Source organism: Ischnura elegans, chromosome X, assembly GCF_921293095.1.
Source record: "Ischnura elegans chromosome X, ioIscEleg1.1, whole genome shotgun sequence".
NCBI classification, from domain to species: Eukaryota; Metazoa; Arthropoda; class Insecta; order Odonata; family Coenagrionidae; genus Ischnura; species Ischnura elegans.
Window position 1 is genome coordinate 106,061,760 of NC_060259.1, and position 17,816 is coordinate 106,079,575.

The window sequence follows — 17,816 nt, forward strand, 5'->3', positions numbered from 1 at the left end:
GTAAACATAGAATTCAAAGTTGAAATTCATTTGAAAGATTGTAAGAAAAACTTTTATTGTGCTTTTCCATCAGTTATAAAAATCTTGAATAGTTATAGAAAAGCAAGCTTTGTCATCATTAACAGAACAACTACCACAGCAACAAATATTTCACATGTCTTCATCAAAAAAACACTTCCTTAAATTAACACAATTCGGATTCTGCACTATGCCCATATAATACGTGTGATTTTAAAAGAGAAACACGCCATTATTGAATATATATGAACACGATGTGATTTCACTTCTCACAAACAAACCTACAAGAAACACAGTCCTCTGACAATGTTTGTCGGTTCTTATTGGCAACGTAACACACATACGCATAATGCATATTAAATACAAATATCAGTAATTGCTCAAAAACTCAAGACACACAATAAATTATTAAATAAACACAGTCAAGAACAAATATCACTTCAAGACTTTCACTATCACTGAATGGATGCACGAATTACTTAATTCAATACTTCGGGCATTTAGCACAGGTTAAATAATACTTAAATAAATAACTGTTTTCTCCACAACCAACAACTTCACAATACAGTCGACCATGTGCTCGTAAACTGTCCGGATAACGGTATCGGCGTCATTGTTTGCGTTATATGCAAATATCGAATTCGATTATTAAATCATTGCTCGAATATTCTAATACCTCGAATTTCGAATACCTTGAATACTAAATGATGAATGCTGGAATGTTTGACTCGGTTGCCTATGCAGCAGGCAACACAAGATTTTGGGGAGTAATTTTGATTTCCTTTAAAGGATTCGAACAGGAATTTAGCTGATTAATGAATATTTTCATTTTATGGAAACCATTGGGCTTATAATTAATTCAACTAACATCGCTTTACCCCCACTCCTGCTGTCAAGTGCTAACAGACAATCTGAGGCATTTTGCAAAATACAAGCTCTTCTCAAACGGATTTTCTTTAATTATTTTCAGTCCATCTTTGGGAGTTCTCACGAGATAAGAAGATGAATTTGAATTGCTATCAGGGAGAAACCAAATATCCTGAGAAAATATCCCTTAGTCTGGGACTGTAACAATAAAGATTTATAGCACTACTCATAAATTGTAACTTGATATATGTTTTCGGAAAAAAAATACCGCATCAACTTCGGAGAAGCTCTGCTGCTCATATCGAGTCTCGCCAGAATGCCAAAGCCTCCGTCCTATTTTGACATTTGTTTCCTCGCGTAAAATGCAAAAATAAAGTCAGAAATGCATCGCGTTTGGTTTTGTTCTTTTTTAAATCACGCGCACATTACTAATATTTCAATCCAACAAAGGTGTAATATCAATTGCCGAAAGTCATTGTTAGACACCTTTTGGGCTATTAGGTGATTCATGCAGCAGTTGACCTCCTGGAAACTTAGAAGCAGGTAGGCTGAAAAAGGTCAGTGGGTGAGAAAGATCCTTGCTCGAGCTGGGACCTTTTTCTTATTTCGGAGAAGAGGAAAGCCTCAGGCTAGTGCTGAATGGAAGGGATAACGGATTTTGGGAAATACGCTAATGTAACTATCCCACGGTGCTCATGCAGCAGTTGACCTCCAGAAATGGGGAACTTCGAAGCAGGTAGGCAGAAAAAGGTCAGTGGGTTAGAAAAGGGGGGCTTGTGACAAGTCTTTATTGTTCTCGTGTAACTTGGTATTTTTTTCGAAGCTAAGGTCTTCGTAATACGATCACTGCGCGAGCGAGGACCTTTTGTTTGATTTCAGAGAAGAGGAAAGCGTCAGAGTGGGTGAGGCGAGTGCTGAATGGAGGGGGATAGCAGATCGTGGGAAATGCACCAATGTTACTATCCCACGGCACTGAGTTTCTCCCTATGGCAGTTTCATCTCCTGGAAAAGATTCAAGAGTGCCTGTCCTTATTAGCCATAAATTACATATGGTACTTCGTCTCATTTATACGAAACCTGCGCGAGCTAGGGCCTTTTGTTTGATTTTGAAGAGGAGGAAAGCGTCGGAAGAGGGGCCGAGGGCTGATGGATGGAGGGGGAAGCTGGTTTTGGGAATTGTGCTACGTAGTTACTATCCCACGGCACTGAGGTTTTTCTGGTGGGGGAAACCGGGGATTTTCGGATTTTTTCACCCGGATGAATTTAGGTTCCCCACGTCGAACTCTTTTCACCGCTCTAACCTGCGAATTTGATGTAGTTCGTCAACTCGCCTAAAACGGCGCTGCATGCACTAAAAGACTAGAGTTCTGTACATTTTTCTGAGTCAACTACCAACGACGTGCGTGCGACAGTGAACGACGCAAAATTCAAAGTATTTGAGGTATTCGAGGCGGTACTTTTCGCATAACTATTCGAGACCTCGAATATCGAATACTTTCTAGTATTCGAGGTATTCGCGGATACTATTCGCACATCTCTAGTTTGCTATCTTCCATAGGCAGGTGGCAGCACCATGCTATCTTTCCGTGCCTGTTGAAAACCTGTTCACTGTTTTCTGTTCGTACCCTGTATCGTGAAACAGACTATGAACTGGCCCTTGCCTGTTAAGTGCCTGTTCACTGTTGTCTGTTCGTTCCCAGTCCGCTGAAACCACAAAGTATATACTCTTTGGCTGAAACAAACAACCAACCGTCCCCTGCCTGTAATTGGCGAAGTAAAGTATTTAACGTGCATAAGCCGTGCAGATAGCTGATATTATTTGCATTCTCACTTCATTAGCCGTCATCCGTGGTTGGTGGTTATCGTGATAATGAATTCAAACGTATATAATTACTGTTTAAGTAGATAATATTTTCTTTGGATTCAATTAAACTTCCTCGTACTCAATTAAATTTGGATTGTTCGTAGGTTGTTCATACTCTGTTCTCTAAATCTCCAACAGGCTCCAAACTGAAAGCGAACAGGCATTATTTTTACCGAAATCGATAGGGTGTTTAGAGTCTGTTCACTGTTGCCTGTTCGTTCCCTGTGAGGTGAAACACACTACCAACCGGCTCCTGCCTGTTAAGTGCCTGTTCACTGTTGTCTGTTCGTTGCTTGTTTGGTAAAGCGAACAACCAACCTGCCCTTGCCTGTTGAGAGCCTATTCATTGTGTTCTGTTCGTTCCTAGTTAACACACTCAATGCTGAGAAAATTTATCATAACACACCTCCACGCGGAAAAAATATTTTGCAATAATATCAGATATTATGTCTTCCTTCATCGTATACAATCATACATAGTTCAAAATTATTAAAATTTGCACTATTAATAAAGAAAATATTTATGCCTTGAATTCAAGGCATCAGCGTTTGACGATTACCCTTGGTTATGCAACCCGCGGCACTATTTTAATATATAGTATAAATATATAGCATATATATGTATACTATATATACCATATATAAATAATAGTATATATAGTATAAAACCATAATGATATTAATAAAAAGAAAAACGCAACACTATTACAAATGGATTAGAAAAACAACATACTTTTTCTGCGTTTAGGTGCCATGGAATGTCCTTCGGAGTAACAAAGTGCGGTGTGAAGGCAAAAAATTTGCTGCAAGCAAACGACTTGTATCCAGGTACAGGAGAAGACACACTGAGCACAATTGCAGGGTCTAGTAGAAGACGCGGAGGCAGATGGCGGGCCCAGAAACCTAACGGGACCGATGCCTTGTATTCAAGGCATCCGCGTCCTAGGCTAGCGCGGGATGCCTTGAATTCAAGGCATCCGCACTGAGTGTGGTTAAGAGCACGGGCGGATTCAGATTCAAGTTTGGGGGGTTCATGATCTGGTAAAAGAGGGGCATCCTCCCATGTTAACTTTTTTAAATATGCATTTTAAAGTGCATTTTGGAGCTTAAAATTTCACCTTTATTCTTAACAACCGATGAAATTGAACAATTTAAATAGTTAAAATTAATAATGGAGAAAAATTAATAGCAAAAAATACGATTAAATTACAAAAATTTTTTAAAAAATTAATAAAATTTGGGGGGGTCACGACCCCTACGATCCCCCCCTAAATCCGCCACTGGTTGGGAGAAGCGGACAGCCAACCAGTCCCTGCCTGTTGAGAACCTGTTCACTGTTGTCTATTCGTTCTCTGTGCGGTGAAACTTACAAAAAACTGAACCCTGTCTGTTGAGTGCCTGTTCAATGTTGTCTGTTCGTTCCTTGTATGGTGAAGCATACAACCAACCGGTCCCTGCCTGTTAAGAGCTTGTTCACACTTGTTCCCGATATGCTTGTTGCCTGCCTGTTAAGGAACAAGCTGCAACAGAGTACAAACTGTTGGAAGGCTGTGTTCGTAAGTTGTTCCTATTTGTGTGTGGCACGAGATTGTTCGTAGGCTGTTTATACTCTGTTCACTAAATCTCCAACAGGCTATCAACAGACTTCAAACGGATAGCGAACAGGCATTGTTGTTACAGAAATTGACAGGATGGGGAGGCATAGGAATTCGAATGGCCTGCAATGTTTTTGGCCACATTAGGAATTATGTATATCATATTATGATACAAGTTGGCTATTTGCCGGGTGGTAACCAGTAACAGGTAATGAAAATGGAATAAATAAAAATACATCACCGGAATAAAACTAGATCAGTGAACTTGAAAATTTAAAATAAGCAATGAAATTTGTTTTCCAATTTGCTGAGGAATTTTGCTGATTTTGAAGTCAATATGACCATGAATTCCCAGTTCTAAGTTCTGGCTAAGGAATGACCTGAGCAGTGATAAAAACAGTACGGTTGACCTGAAATCTTTATCGTGTGAATTAGCTGGTTGAAGGACCTTGCCTTACCATAGCTAGGGCCATCAACTTCATTTAATGAAGTAAAATTATTCATTATAAAACTTACGTTGGGTAATAAAATCTGTTATAGTGACAGGTGGCTAAAAATTTTCAGACGTAGGAGACGTTCAGTTCTCATCAATGGGTATTATTCAATCTGTTTTTTTTTATTCTCTTTACAGGGAGAAAAATTCAATTGGCCGGAGAGAGTACCTTTTCGACTTACACATAATATGGTGAAAGCAATGGGACCAAATGGAATTGAAGGAATATTCAGACGTTCTTGTGAAATAGCCATGAGGATATTAAAGCGTCAATCAACAACTTTAATTGCTGTCCTGACACCATTTGTATATGACCCATCGATGGGTTCTCGAGGTGATAGTCCTGAATCAAATTCACATGAAGTTACAAACAAAGTGGTGAGTGGTGGTATTAATAGGTATTTTAGGAAGTAACCCATTCAAAGCATGTTCATTAAAACATCATCCTCTTCTTGCAGCGGGGTGGGTACCCTAAGACATTTGGTTTTACAAATTTAGTGTCTTTATGTGCCCACCCTGTGGCAAGAACAAGAATGCATTTTATTTATTCTGTACATCCTTTATTCCTCAAAAGAAACCGATTTGGCTGAGTGGATATTAAAGAAAAACCCAATTCTTGATTAACTGTTGATTTGTGAACATTAACATTCAATGCGGGCCCATTTTTTTCCTTGGCTTGGATGGGACCACGTCTATTGAGTGCTCCGTGCTGAGTAGGTTAAAGAAGAGTGCTTTGTAGGGTTCACAGAATTTGAACTAAGTGTTATTATGTACATATTTCTATAGAGGGAATTTTCGTATGGCTTTTATGGGACATGAGGGTCTCAGTTTTAGCTTTCTTAAGGGTCTGAAGTTGTCAGTTACAGCTAGGGAGCCTGAAAACTGGGAGAAAGATTTGAGCGAAAGTGGTGTGTAAATCATAAATCATATAAAGTGGTGTAAAAATGCAAATTTATAGCTCCAGTGGTGTATTACATATTTTGGTATGTCTCAATTAGGGAGAGCGTTGAAGCAATCATATTTCAGCTGGTGTAATGTATTTATGTGAATGGTTTTATCGATTCTCCATTGATAGTTATTAAATACACTGGTATAGATATTGGTATCCAAAATACGGGCCATAAGAAAATTGAGTTGATAGCCAAAGTGGGTATGCATGGTGATGTGTGGTTTGCAAATAGATGGGAAGAGGCAACGGAGGGAGTTTCCATCGAGGGCTACTCGCTGCAGGGCACAGTTGCCAGAGAGAGAATCAAAGAGAACCTAAAGCTTCACTTACCTTTCTATGGGTTCATTTTTGTCCTTTTAAGTCGAATCTTGCTCAGTTTTCGACTGAACCTGATCAACAAAATTAGAAACAAAATGAGAATATGTACGTATTATAATTATTTAAACACAGTTAAAACTGCTGGTAATGCTTAAAAACCATTAAATGTGGTAAATTTTTTCAAGAGCTTAAAATGTCTGGTGCGGTTAGGCATAGCCACACAGCTTCCCTGGATGGTAATGGGCCAATTTACATATGAATTTGAATGTATGAACTAGTAATGATGCTTATGCAAGAAAATTCTGCATATGTAAAATTTTGCATGAAAATTTGAATCACCATTTTGAAAACATTGATGGACATGTGTGTAGACCATTTCTATGTTTGTCTTAAAATTTAAGAATTTATTTTATTATTGAAAATCTTGTAAGCTTGTGTAAAATTTTATAGTGTTAATTTCGATGGTTGAGAATGGTGGTTTAATTCACCATGCTAATGGCACATTATTTTCATTTTTCAGGCCCGTGAGCATCTGCATAATATTAACCAGAGACTGCAGGGTTATGTCAGTACAAAGGGTGGGAAATTTAGTTTGCCTTTATCCACTGAAGGTCAAGTTGAAAAATTAATATCAGAAGCAACTAATGTGGATAACTTGTGTCAAATGTATATAGGATGGGGAGCATACTTGTAATACATTATTTTTTATGCTCATTTCTGCTATGCTGAACAAGTCATTTTGTGAGAAAAGCAATTGACTCTCCAAACTTATGTTCAAAATATGGATCGAGATTGTAAGTTCTCAAAATTTTTTGTTCTAACTGGTACCCAATAGTTATTTCTTATGTTCTCTTTATTCATTAGTGTCACTTGAGTTTGGGCAGTTGAGATTAGTGTTAACCATGGCTTATGTTGATTTTTTTCTGTTGCCAAATGAATGAGCTTTCCCATGAAATAAGGACCAAATGAAGGTGTACTGATAATAAGAACAGATTACATAGGGTTTGCATTAAAAGTTGTTCAGGTGTGCATTAGAATAAATTTGTTGACTGAAACTATGGTACACTTAAGTGCATATCAAATTTTTGTATTTTTCAAGTATTGTTGTTGGTTTTATTCAATAAAATCTCTGAAGATTTTCCAATATCTCCTCAGCAAATTGCTCCAGAGGTGAATGATAATCATTCCAATGAATTTGTACTGAGTTTTGTGAAACCTGATGTTAAAAAGACATGTTATTTAACCCTTGTGGTGGGAGTATTTCTTTATCATTTGCCGCATTTCTTGGAAAAATATTTCTGTGTAAATTCAAGTTTTTTTGTTTAAGTTATTTATGATTATCTGTTATTATTATAATTAACCTTCACGATGGCACTGGAATTATGTGTGGTACGGTAAGTTTATTAATTATTGTTAAGTCTTTCTAAAAAAGTAATGTTGGATTTTTAATTCTTTGGGTAAAACAGATGGTACTTGAAGCCAAATAATTTATTTTTATGAATTGGCCCTATGTTTTATTCAATATGGTTGGAAAGCATGTAACTTCATTGTGTTAATGATTTAATTATTTTACCAGAATATAAATGAAATCAATGAGCACCCATGCTTAGTGGCTCATCATAGTGAGAGGGATGAAGTAAAATTTCACCACAAGAAACTTATTTTTTTGTAGATGCAGACTTCAAGTTATTTTTATTCTTGGATATCATTTCTTTATCATCAAATAAATAAAACTGCTTTTTAAAGATTGTAGGTCCATTCAGTTTTTTTTTACGAGGTACCCCTCATTCCTTGAATCATGTCGGCATTTGCCTGGAGTGGATAGTTTATTCCCCTGCAGGGTGGGGGATGGAGAATTCACCTGCAGTGTCCCTGCTTGTCGTAAAAGGCGACTAAAAGGGTGAATTGGTGTCTCACCTGAGGACTGCCTCCTCCTTGGGGCGGTCAAGACAGAGCCACTGTGGAATGGGACACTCGGCGACGAGTCCCATACAGGGATCGATAACAGTTTTCATTGTTCAGAGATTTATACTGTGGCACATTCATGTTATGATAAGAGACCATTGCTAAAAGACTCATGTGAAATATTGAATCTAGAAGGTCGAAAATTAGTCATCAATGACCAAGTGAAACCAATTTATTGATCCACTCTTAAGTTATCTGCTAATGGAGGTGGATAATGATATTGAAACAAGCTTTAGCGCCCTCCATTTTACTTGGTTGAAGTTAGTCACAAACAGTGAAGGAAGAATGATTTAAGGGTTATTACTGCAAGGGGAAGAATTTCAGGAAAGCTCGAGGTCCAAATAAAACATTTTAAAAAACGATTCTCCAATATTGGAGGCAACCCAGTATTGTAATCTTAGGGGTATTTGATCAATCTAACCAATAAATCACTGTTATACATTCAACATATCATTGCATAGCAATCCAGTGAAAGTTATGAACAATATGATCTGAATATGTAAGAAAATGAATCAAATGTGGTTAGTGCCAGGGAAGATAAAAAACCTCAATAAAAGATGCTTTTAAAAAATTCTCCATCCATCAGTCATATTTCACCAAACCAAAATACATGGGTCATATTTGTGGCGGCACCACTCGGTGCCTGTTATCTGACCAACTGTCCTAACCAGGCGTCATCCTGCCTATATACCCACCCGGCTGTTGATGAATACAAAGCCGAGCAGGCATGCGGTGGTAGTAGAGTCTGGGAAGGACGGTTGGCTGGATTGTCAGCAGTGGGGATGTATTGCCAGGTCACATTGTGTGACATCCTTTATTAGTCTTATGTAAAATGCAACCCATTCAATTACATAGAAAATCAATCCTTTTCCCTTTTCTAGTGCAACTACAACAGCTTGGTTATCACAGTTAATTACAATGTTACTGAATTTTGGAAGTATGTACTGTTATCGTGTGGACTGCAGCCATAAGGGCCGCCCACGCCTCTCCCTCGTCGATGGGGAGAGCTGCTCAGGCAAGGCCCATATCTCCGTGATATCATGGGAAGGGATGGTCCATGCCACCTGAAATGGTCCGATTAAACTTAGAACGTCAGGGAATAGTTGGAGAATTCTCTTGGTGCCTGCCAAATGCCCTCATCCCAAAGGATCTTTGCCCATTTGGTTTAGCTGTATCATTGATGAGAAAGAAAGAAGGTAGGCGCATTATGTAGACACCACGAGATGAAGCCAACTGCCTTGAGAGTGTCCAGCTACCTGATCTTGTGTACGGACATTATATAGTGGATCCGCTGGAGGCTATTGGGAGAAAGGGGCAATTGCATGCACGTGGTGTCGATGTTGACACCGAGTTACTTCATAATACAGGCTGGGGGCGAACTAAAGCAGGCTACGTGAGAAAGATAAGAAAAGACTCGGATATTCCACATGCTCAAAAACTCCCGTGTTCTGGCTCACGACATTTGTCGATTTGAATCGGTGCAATGTGAACACAAGGAATATAAAGAAAAATAGAAAATAAAATCAATATTCACTATCTTCCCATCAATAAATTAGTCCTCGCACAAAAATCGAATTTATATGGAAGCAGCAAAGTGGCATTGCGAGGCTAATCGAACATGAGTTGAAGCCAACGACTTGTTTCACTTAATTGGGTTCAACCTGCATGCTGTAATCATTGCACGACCCTATGCATACAAGACAACTTTAAAAATATGATATCAAATCAATAATCTCCATGTTGCCGTTCAATGAAGTTGAGTTCCCCGTAAGTAGTCAAATCGAATGTGAAATACGGAGTGTATTGGAGTTTCGTCGCGCTTGTAATTTGATGGCGCTGCCAGACTACATGATGACATTTGATGACATGATTCAATTTGTCAAGGTGTACACCTTGACAAATTGGAGACAACGATTTATAAAAGGAATTTAGGGTCAACCAGGGCGCTACATCTATGCACGACTCAATGCAACCAAGAAATCTTAAAAAAGGAGAATATGCACAACTCACTATATGCAAACAAGAAATCTTAAAAAATGAATGTCGAGATTTTTGGTACTAGTAATTCAGTGGCGTTTCCAAACTACTCTAAGAAGTTTTATTATTTAATATTTTTTCAACAACTCCGAAAGTAGCAATATTCGGCCTTTATATCGGGGTCTTAACATAAAATAACAATTAAACATGCACAATAATCATGCCCTAGTTAAGGTTAACTTACCCAGGCGGGACCCGAACCCGCAACCTTTAGTATGGCAGGCGATGCCTGTACCCCGCCGCCATCGCGGCTGTCGATTTTATCTCACTAGTAATTTAGTGGCTTTGCCATGCTACACGAACACGCGATTGTTTTGGGCCGGTTAGTCAACCTGCTGGCTACAATCCACGCACGGCTCTCCATGCACACATGAAATATTAAAAAATAGAAAATAAAATCTATCTTCGTCTGATCGCCGTTCAACAAAAAGTTTTTCTCGCACTAAAATCGAATTTATGTGGTGGATTTTTGCATACCTTATCTTGAAAGGATAAAATACGGAGTGTATTTTATCTTGGACGCGCTGGTAATTTAGTGGCGTTGCCGGGCAATAGGAACACGTGTTGATAGGTTGAAGCGAACGACTTGCAACCTGATTAGGGGTAACCTACGTGCTAAAATCTATGCACCACTCCCTATGCACACAGGCAATCTAAAAAAATAAAAATCATTTTTCTCCATCTAACTGTTCAATCTTACGTTAAAGTAAATTAAAAGCAATCTTCGTCTAATTGCCGTTAATAAAAAAGTCTCCCTCGCACTAAAATGGTATACAAATGCAAGTTTTTGTATATTTTATCTTGATAGGAAAAAATACGGAGTGTATTTGGAGCTGTGTCGTGCTAGTACTTTAGTGGCGTTAACAGGCCACACGAACTCGCATTGACAGGTTGAAGTGAAGGACTTTTTTTTTAACCTGAACAGTGTCAGCCTGCGTGCTAAAATCTACGCACCTCTCACTATGAACGAAAGAAATACTAAAAGATAGAAAATCAATCCAATATTCACCATCCTGCCATCCAATAAAATAGTCTCCCTGGCACTGAAATGGAATGGACATCAAGATTGTTGTATCTTTAACTTCAAAGGAAAAGAATACCGCACTGCTGATTGATTATCATTATGTAGAGACACACGTATAGAGACACAACCAAACATTATTTCTCGATGTTTCTTTGAAATCTCCTTCAAAATTAAAGATAAAACAATTCCTTTCTTAGCACATGCAAACGAACTGACATATTCTGCCCCTGTTTTAAACAGAGCTACAAAGGACTGTTTTTTGCTCTCCAATGCCATAGCTCTCCCTGCAAATTTGAGCGCTTTCGCTTACCGGACCCTCCCTGGTTGAAACGCCCCCGGGACGCTCCCCGAGCACTACCCGTCTCTCGGCACTTCGGCTTGCCTGACGCTTCCTCGCCACTCCTTGGTTGAAACGCCCCCGGGACGCTCCCCGAGCACTACCCGTCTCTCGGCACTTCGGCTAGCCTGACGCTTCCTCGCCACTCCTTGGTTGAAACGCCCCCGGGACGCTCCCCGAGCACTACCCGTCTCTCGGCACTTCGGCTTGCCTGACGCTTCCTCGCCACTCCTTGGTTGAAACGCCCCCGGGACGCTCCCCGAGCACTACCCGTCTCTCGGCACTTCGGCTTGCCTGACGCTTCCTCGCCACTCCTTGGTTGAAACGCCCCCGGGACGCTCCCCGAGCACTACCCGTCTCTCGGCACTTCGGCTTGCCTGACGCTTCCTCGCCACTCCTTGGTTGAAACGCCCCCGGGACGCTCCCCGAGCACTACCCGTCTCTCGGCACTTCGGCTTGCCTGACGCTTCCTCGCCACTCCTTGGTTGAAACGCCCCCGGGACGCTCCCCGAGCACTACCCGTCTCTCGGCACTTCGGCTTGCCTGACGCTTCCTCGCCACTCCTTGGTTGAAACGCCCCCGGGACGCTCCCCGAGCACTACCCGTCTCTCGGCACTTCGGCTTGCCTGACGCTTCCTCGCCACTTGCAGGTTGGAACGCCCCCGGGACGCTCCCCGAGCACTACCCGTCTCTCGGCACTTCGGCTTGCCTGACGCTTCCTCGCCACTCCTTGGTTGAAACGCCCCCGGGACGCTCCCCGAGCACTACCCGTCTCTCGGCACTTCGGCTTGCCTGACGCTTCCTCGCCACTCCTTGGTTGAAACGCCCCCGGGACGCTCCCCGAGCACTACCCGTCTCTCGGCACTTCGGCTTGCCTGACGCTTCCTCGCCACTCCTTGGTTGAAACGCCCCCGGGACGCTCCCCGAGCACTACCCGTCTCTCGGCACTTCGGCTTGCCTGACGCTTCCTCGCCACTTGCAGGTTGGAACGCCCCCGGGACGCTCCCCGAGCACTACCCGTCTCTCGGCACTTCGGCTTGCCTGACGCTTCCTCGCCACTCCTTGGTTGAAACGCCCCCGGGACGCTCCCCGAGCACTACCCGTCTCTCGGCACTTCGGCTTGCCTGACGCTTCCTCGCCACTTGCAGGTTGGAACGCTCCCGGGACGCTCCCCGAGCAATCCCCGCGTCTCAACACGTGTCTCCATCCAGTCCACGTGTCTCTCCGCACTTCGGCTTACCTGACGCTTCCTCGCCACTCTCGGGTAGAAACGCTACCGAGACAATCCTTGAGGACTCCCATGGCTCTTGACACCTCGGCTTACGGGACTCTCCCTCGCCACTCCCTGGTTGAAACACTCCCAGTGGGCTCGCGCGACACTCCCCAAACTCTTCCGTTGGAGTGAACCAAACGCTCTCCGAAATCTCTCTGATTTCGTTTCTTGTTTCTGAACCCTTCCCTTTTGCTTGTTGTTGTGTTACGGAAGTTGAAGTAGCGGTTCTGTGTTGTGGGAGCATTTTAAATGTTGTCTAGGTAGTGCACTAAAAACAGCTTGTTTATGCCGCTTTACGGCGTCACAAAGTGCATTTTATGGTAGTGAAGAAGACGTGCTGCCGTAGATTTCCTGAGCCCTACCGCCGCCGGTCCCGGCCCCTTTAGTCCATAAGGATCACCGGACTCAGCAGCGGACGCCCACTTTTGGAAATTTGCAAACCGCCGTTGTTCTCAAACTGTGGTCCGTAGATCCTAGCCATTTGGGCAGGGTGTTACTGTGTGCGTCGGACCCCCTCTGTCCAGTTTTGGTGTCGATTTGTTGCTTTTTGTGGATTTTTAGTTTTCGCGCCGAATTTCGGGAGGGTTCATTTTCTTAGGTGTGAGCCCTGCTGCGCCCGAGAAATTTTGCTAAGGTGCGGGGATCAATCTTTGTGGCCACACGCCGAAGGTGCGGCCATGTGCGTCTTCAGTGGCGCCCAAAGTTCTTCCCTTTTTCCCCTCAGTGCAGCCGAACCATTTGAGGTAGCGAAATGAAATATTTCGGGAGCGGTATTATGGTGGTTGGCAATTGAGAGTAAAAATTTGGAGTTTATTGTGCGAGTGGTTCATGAGTTTCCAACCACGTGGTGCACGTTTCTAAATGTATTTCGCATAGCTGGTCTAAAAAGGAGACATACCTGTTTATAGCCTTATGCGCGCAATTTTTCTGCAGTTTATCCCACATAGCCTTAGCTGTCTTGCACTCCGTAACTTGCATCTTTGGTCCTTGGTCCATGAGCAAATATATATCTTCGCCCTCGCTTGCTGCGACTGCTTTTTGTCGTGTGTTGATGCATCTGTGGCCATTTCTGCTGCCACAATCCCAAATATTCTCACGAAGCAGGTACATTTCCAAGTCCACCTTCCATTGCCCTTAATCCGCAGATCCATGTTATTTTCAATTTGTGGTAATGAGCCTCCGTGCGTAATGTTCACCTGTGGTTCCAGTACGCCACTTTAAATTAATTTCGTGAAAACTTAAACCAAAACCCATCACGAGGCTGGCTCACGCAATTACAATCTCGAATTACTTTAACGAGCCGAAGATTACTTAAAAGAATACATGATTTCACTAGCCAAAGGAATACTATCAACTCCGAACTCTGGGCCCGTAGCCTGTTGTGCAGCTCAGGATTAGATGATTTGAGATACTTGCTACTTTGGAAATGATAATGCGCCATGTACCTTTTGTAGCACCAAGACACGTCACGCATGTTTTATTCAAAAGAAAGAACGGCGAGAACAGGAAAGCAAAAGAATGTTCATTAGCCGTGTGCCCCAACACAAATACACAGACTTGATTACATACGCAATAAGACTCACTATGCTCACAAAATACACAATTACATTTATTGCACATACACGGGCTACTACCCATTAATTATAAAGAAATGATATGTGAAGGGTATTTGGAATAATAATACACACTTCGATAACTTGTACAGAATTAATGACGACTGCGTTTATTGCCATGTGTGCCACAGATACATGTCCGTACGCGAGCGTCGGATGCAAAAAACACAAGTACACAATATGGCCGTTCCCGGGAGACTCCGGTGTGCCTCCGGTCCGGTTTCCCGTTCGCACCTCTGGTGGCCAAGTTTGGTACTCCATCAATCTCCATAGGGTCTAGCCGGTGGCGGCCAATATGGCGAGCTGCAGTACTCTGTCCCGGATAGCTCCGCCACATCACTCCCCTGGCAGTAGTTTACCCTAACGATGGGATGATAAAAAAGAAAAATACACAGATATTAGCCGTCAAGTTGATAATCTTGCAGATATGCAGGGAAACGAACATGTCTATTAGGCCGGGCAACCGGCTGTTCATTGTTTGGTGCCACTGGTGTGGGAAAGTCATCAGTTGCACCGGGCGTGGTAGAGGGTGGCACCTCTATGTAGACAGCTGGGGGCTCGGTAGCTGGAGGTGGTGGAGACGGCGGTCATACCAGTAGAGTGGTGGGATTATGGGCCAAAGGTACATCTGTTGTGACGTACGCTGGCTTGAGACGGTCGATGGAGATGTTGGAATCTCTGCGAGGTAGTTGGACTTTGAAGGTCTTCCCATTTCTCTGCAGGACTCGGAACGGTCCATCGTAGGGTGCTTGAAGGGACCCATGTGAGGCGTCATTGCGCACAAAAACGTGAGAGGATGATGGCAAGCCTTTAAATATGAAAACATCTCAGCTGCCATGACGAGCGGCTGATTTAGGGGTCAGCTTCCGGAAATGCTCTCGCAGCTGAGAGACAAAGGCTGTGCCGCTGGGTGCTGGGACGCTAGAGGGAGTGAGAAACTCGCCGGGTAAACGGAGTGATGCACCGTAGACGAGGTCTGCAGAGGTTGCTTGGAGGTCCTCCTTCCATGCAGCAGGGAACCCGAGGAGGATGGCAGGAAGCATATCAGCCCACTGCTCCGCATCATGGCAGCGGATGGCCGACTTCAGTTGTCTATGCAGCCGTTCAACCATTCCGTTGGCGGCCGGGTGGTACGCCGACGTACGGAGGTGAGAAATGCCACAAATGTTGTTAAGCTGCCGGAACAGATCGCTCTCGAACTGTCGGCCCTGGTCCGTAGTAATGCGTAGCGGTGTGCCGAATCGTGCGATCCATTCCTGAAACAACGCCCGTGAAACAGTCTCTGCCGAGATGTTGTCCAGGGTATGGCCTCTGGCCAACGCGTGAAGCGATCGACGCATGTAAGACAGTAACGGCAACCGCGGGACATAGGAAGAGGACCGACCAGATCAATATAAATGTGCTCGAACCGCAGGTTGGGAATCTGAAAGTCACCCACAGGTGAGTTGACGTGGCGTGAGACCTTGGACCGTTAGCAAGGGATGCATGAAGGGGTGCTTAATCTGTCGGCAATCCTTTTTAATGGAAGGCCACACAAAACGGGAAGTCACTAACTTGACAGTGGCGTTTGCCCCAGGGTGTTAGAGGTTGTGGATGGAGTCGAAAACCTGTCGGCGGAAAGCAGCAGTTACAAATGGTCGCGCCGTTGCCGAAGAAGTATCACAGGTCACCTCTAATTGCGTATCTGGGAATTTAGCTTTCTTCAAGGCAGGGGAAGATCCTAAACGAAGGAGAGATGCCAGTTCCTTGTCATTTTCTTGAGCCTGCGCCAGTGCTTCGTAATAAATGGCTGGAGTGATCTCTTCGACGCGGGATAAGGCATCGGCGACAACGTTATCAGCACCAGCGACGTGTTTAATGTCAGTGGTGAACTGCCCGATTGCTACCGCAAGGGTACGTAGGATCAACGTTTGAAAATTTCCCACTATTCTCCACACTTAACTTACCAAGCTCACATAAAATGTTTTGCTGTGCTGTCCCTTAAAAAAATTTTGTTTCCATTTCATCACAACTCAAAATCCCTTGAAAAACAGCGCATGCACGAATGAAAGTCAATTTCACATATTCCCATGGAACACACAATCCTCCTCTTTGAAGTGAATCGAAGTAAACATTGTTTACTTAGCCTCCTTTGGAGTCACTAAGCAGATCACAGCATAAGTTGCAAGATGTGACCACTTTTAAACAATGGGATGCATATCCACAAACATACAACATAGCTGATTCATCGAAAGAGATATCGTCTAAGTAGTCGGAAGCGAAAATAGGTAAGAAATCTGCAATGCCAGATTTGTCGAAGCCTTCTACCTCTTTCCCGGAGTCAACAACCTCGTGAAGGATTGTTTTACCAGCTTTGACCAAATCAAGTAATTTCCGTACTCGCAATTTCTTTTCGGACTATAGAATGTCTCGGAAAGATACCTGATAGTAAGTACCAGATAATCGCCGATACAAACTGAACCTCTCCTCTAAATTGTCAGTCTGAAATTTACCAGGTAGCACATAACTAATGGGAAAATTTCGTATAGAATACTCAATGATAGAAAGGAGCACTGATATACTCCTTTCCATTGCCAAAGATGTGTCTTTGGAGAGGCCAAACTTTCCATGCATCCCCCTCCATTTAATAATCCAGGGTATAATTCTCTTAAGAAAAACAAAACCTCTGTCGTTAATGCTATATATAGGGTTTGCCTATATATTCCTCTTTGCAATCCCCTTGAATTTGCTTTTAGTGTTCACTTTATCCCACCAAGTCTTTACAATTTCCAAGAAGGAACACGTTTCTTCGTACTCCGGTACAGTTTTTAGGGATGCAATGGTCGTATGGTGGAATAAATTGTCCGCATAACTGACGTTTTGACGTTCAAAACTGCTCGGGTATAAGGTCTTAGTATTGAGTTTAAGTGCTTCCTTGATGAGGGAGTGCTGTTCATTTTTGTGGAATCGTCTTAAATGCTCAAAAGATGCTGATCTTGGCGCACCAGTCTCAAAATCAGGGTAAACAATAGTTTTGTTTACATTTTTTAAATTGATCCAATTATTCCTGACATTCTTGAAAATATGCAAAAATTCATATGTAAGGTAAATAACTTCACCTTCATAACTTGGATTGGGAATCGAAACGCCATCAGTTAAAGTTTTGTACAGATTTTGATTGACTGTTATTGTCAGTTATTACACAGAGTACCGTAAACTGGAAAGCCTGTACAAAGTCAATAACGCCCATAGTAGCGTCTTTCAACTGCTCTCCAGAAATGTTGCTGAGAGGCAATAGTTTTACGATTTCCCTGAAATTTCCAAATGCTGATGCAATCATGTAACTCACCACAGATTTAGCGGTTTCGTCACTATTTTCAGCAAATCCCACTACATTACGGTTTTTAAAACTTATCTGACCATTGACGTATGTTTAATCTATTAGTAAGCAAACCACTTTTTCTCTTGCGGAGAGATTTGCCGAA

The 17,816-nt window shown here is 42.6% G+C and overlaps 2 protein-coding genes across 2 annotated transcripts in view; one reads left to right on the forward strand and one right to left on the reverse strand.

The window, feature by feature from the left end:
• The window catches only part of LOC124171934 (serine/threonine-protein kinase atr-like), a 176,967-nt gene extending 169,236 nt beyond the window's left edge, over positions 1–7,731 (forward strand). The window contains exons 40-41 of the mRNA XM_046551370.1: positions 4,975–5,214; positions 6,624–7,731. Coding sequence (XP_046407326.1) covers positions 4,975–5,214; positions 6,624–6,797 — 414 coding nt within the window. The 3' untranslated portion in view covers positions 6,798–7,731. The remainder of the gene's footprint in view (positions 1–4,974; positions 5,215–6,623) is intronic.
• A 7,448-nt stretch (positions 7,732–15,179) lies between these two features.
• LOC124171233 lies at positions 15,180–15,692 on the reverse strand. The gene has a single exon (XM_046550376.1). The coding sequence runs from the start codon at positions 15,690–15,692 to the stop codon at positions 15,180–15,182; it is 513 nt and encodes a 170-aa protein (XP_046406332.1).
• Between the last annotated feature and the right edge of the window lie 2,124 nt (positions 15,693–17,816).

Excerpts from the sequence above, each read along its gene's own strand:
- LOC124171233 (XM_046550376.1), bottom strand. The coding sequence starts at position 15,692 with ATGCGTCGATCGCTTCACGCGTTGGCCAGAGGCCATACCCTGGACAAC.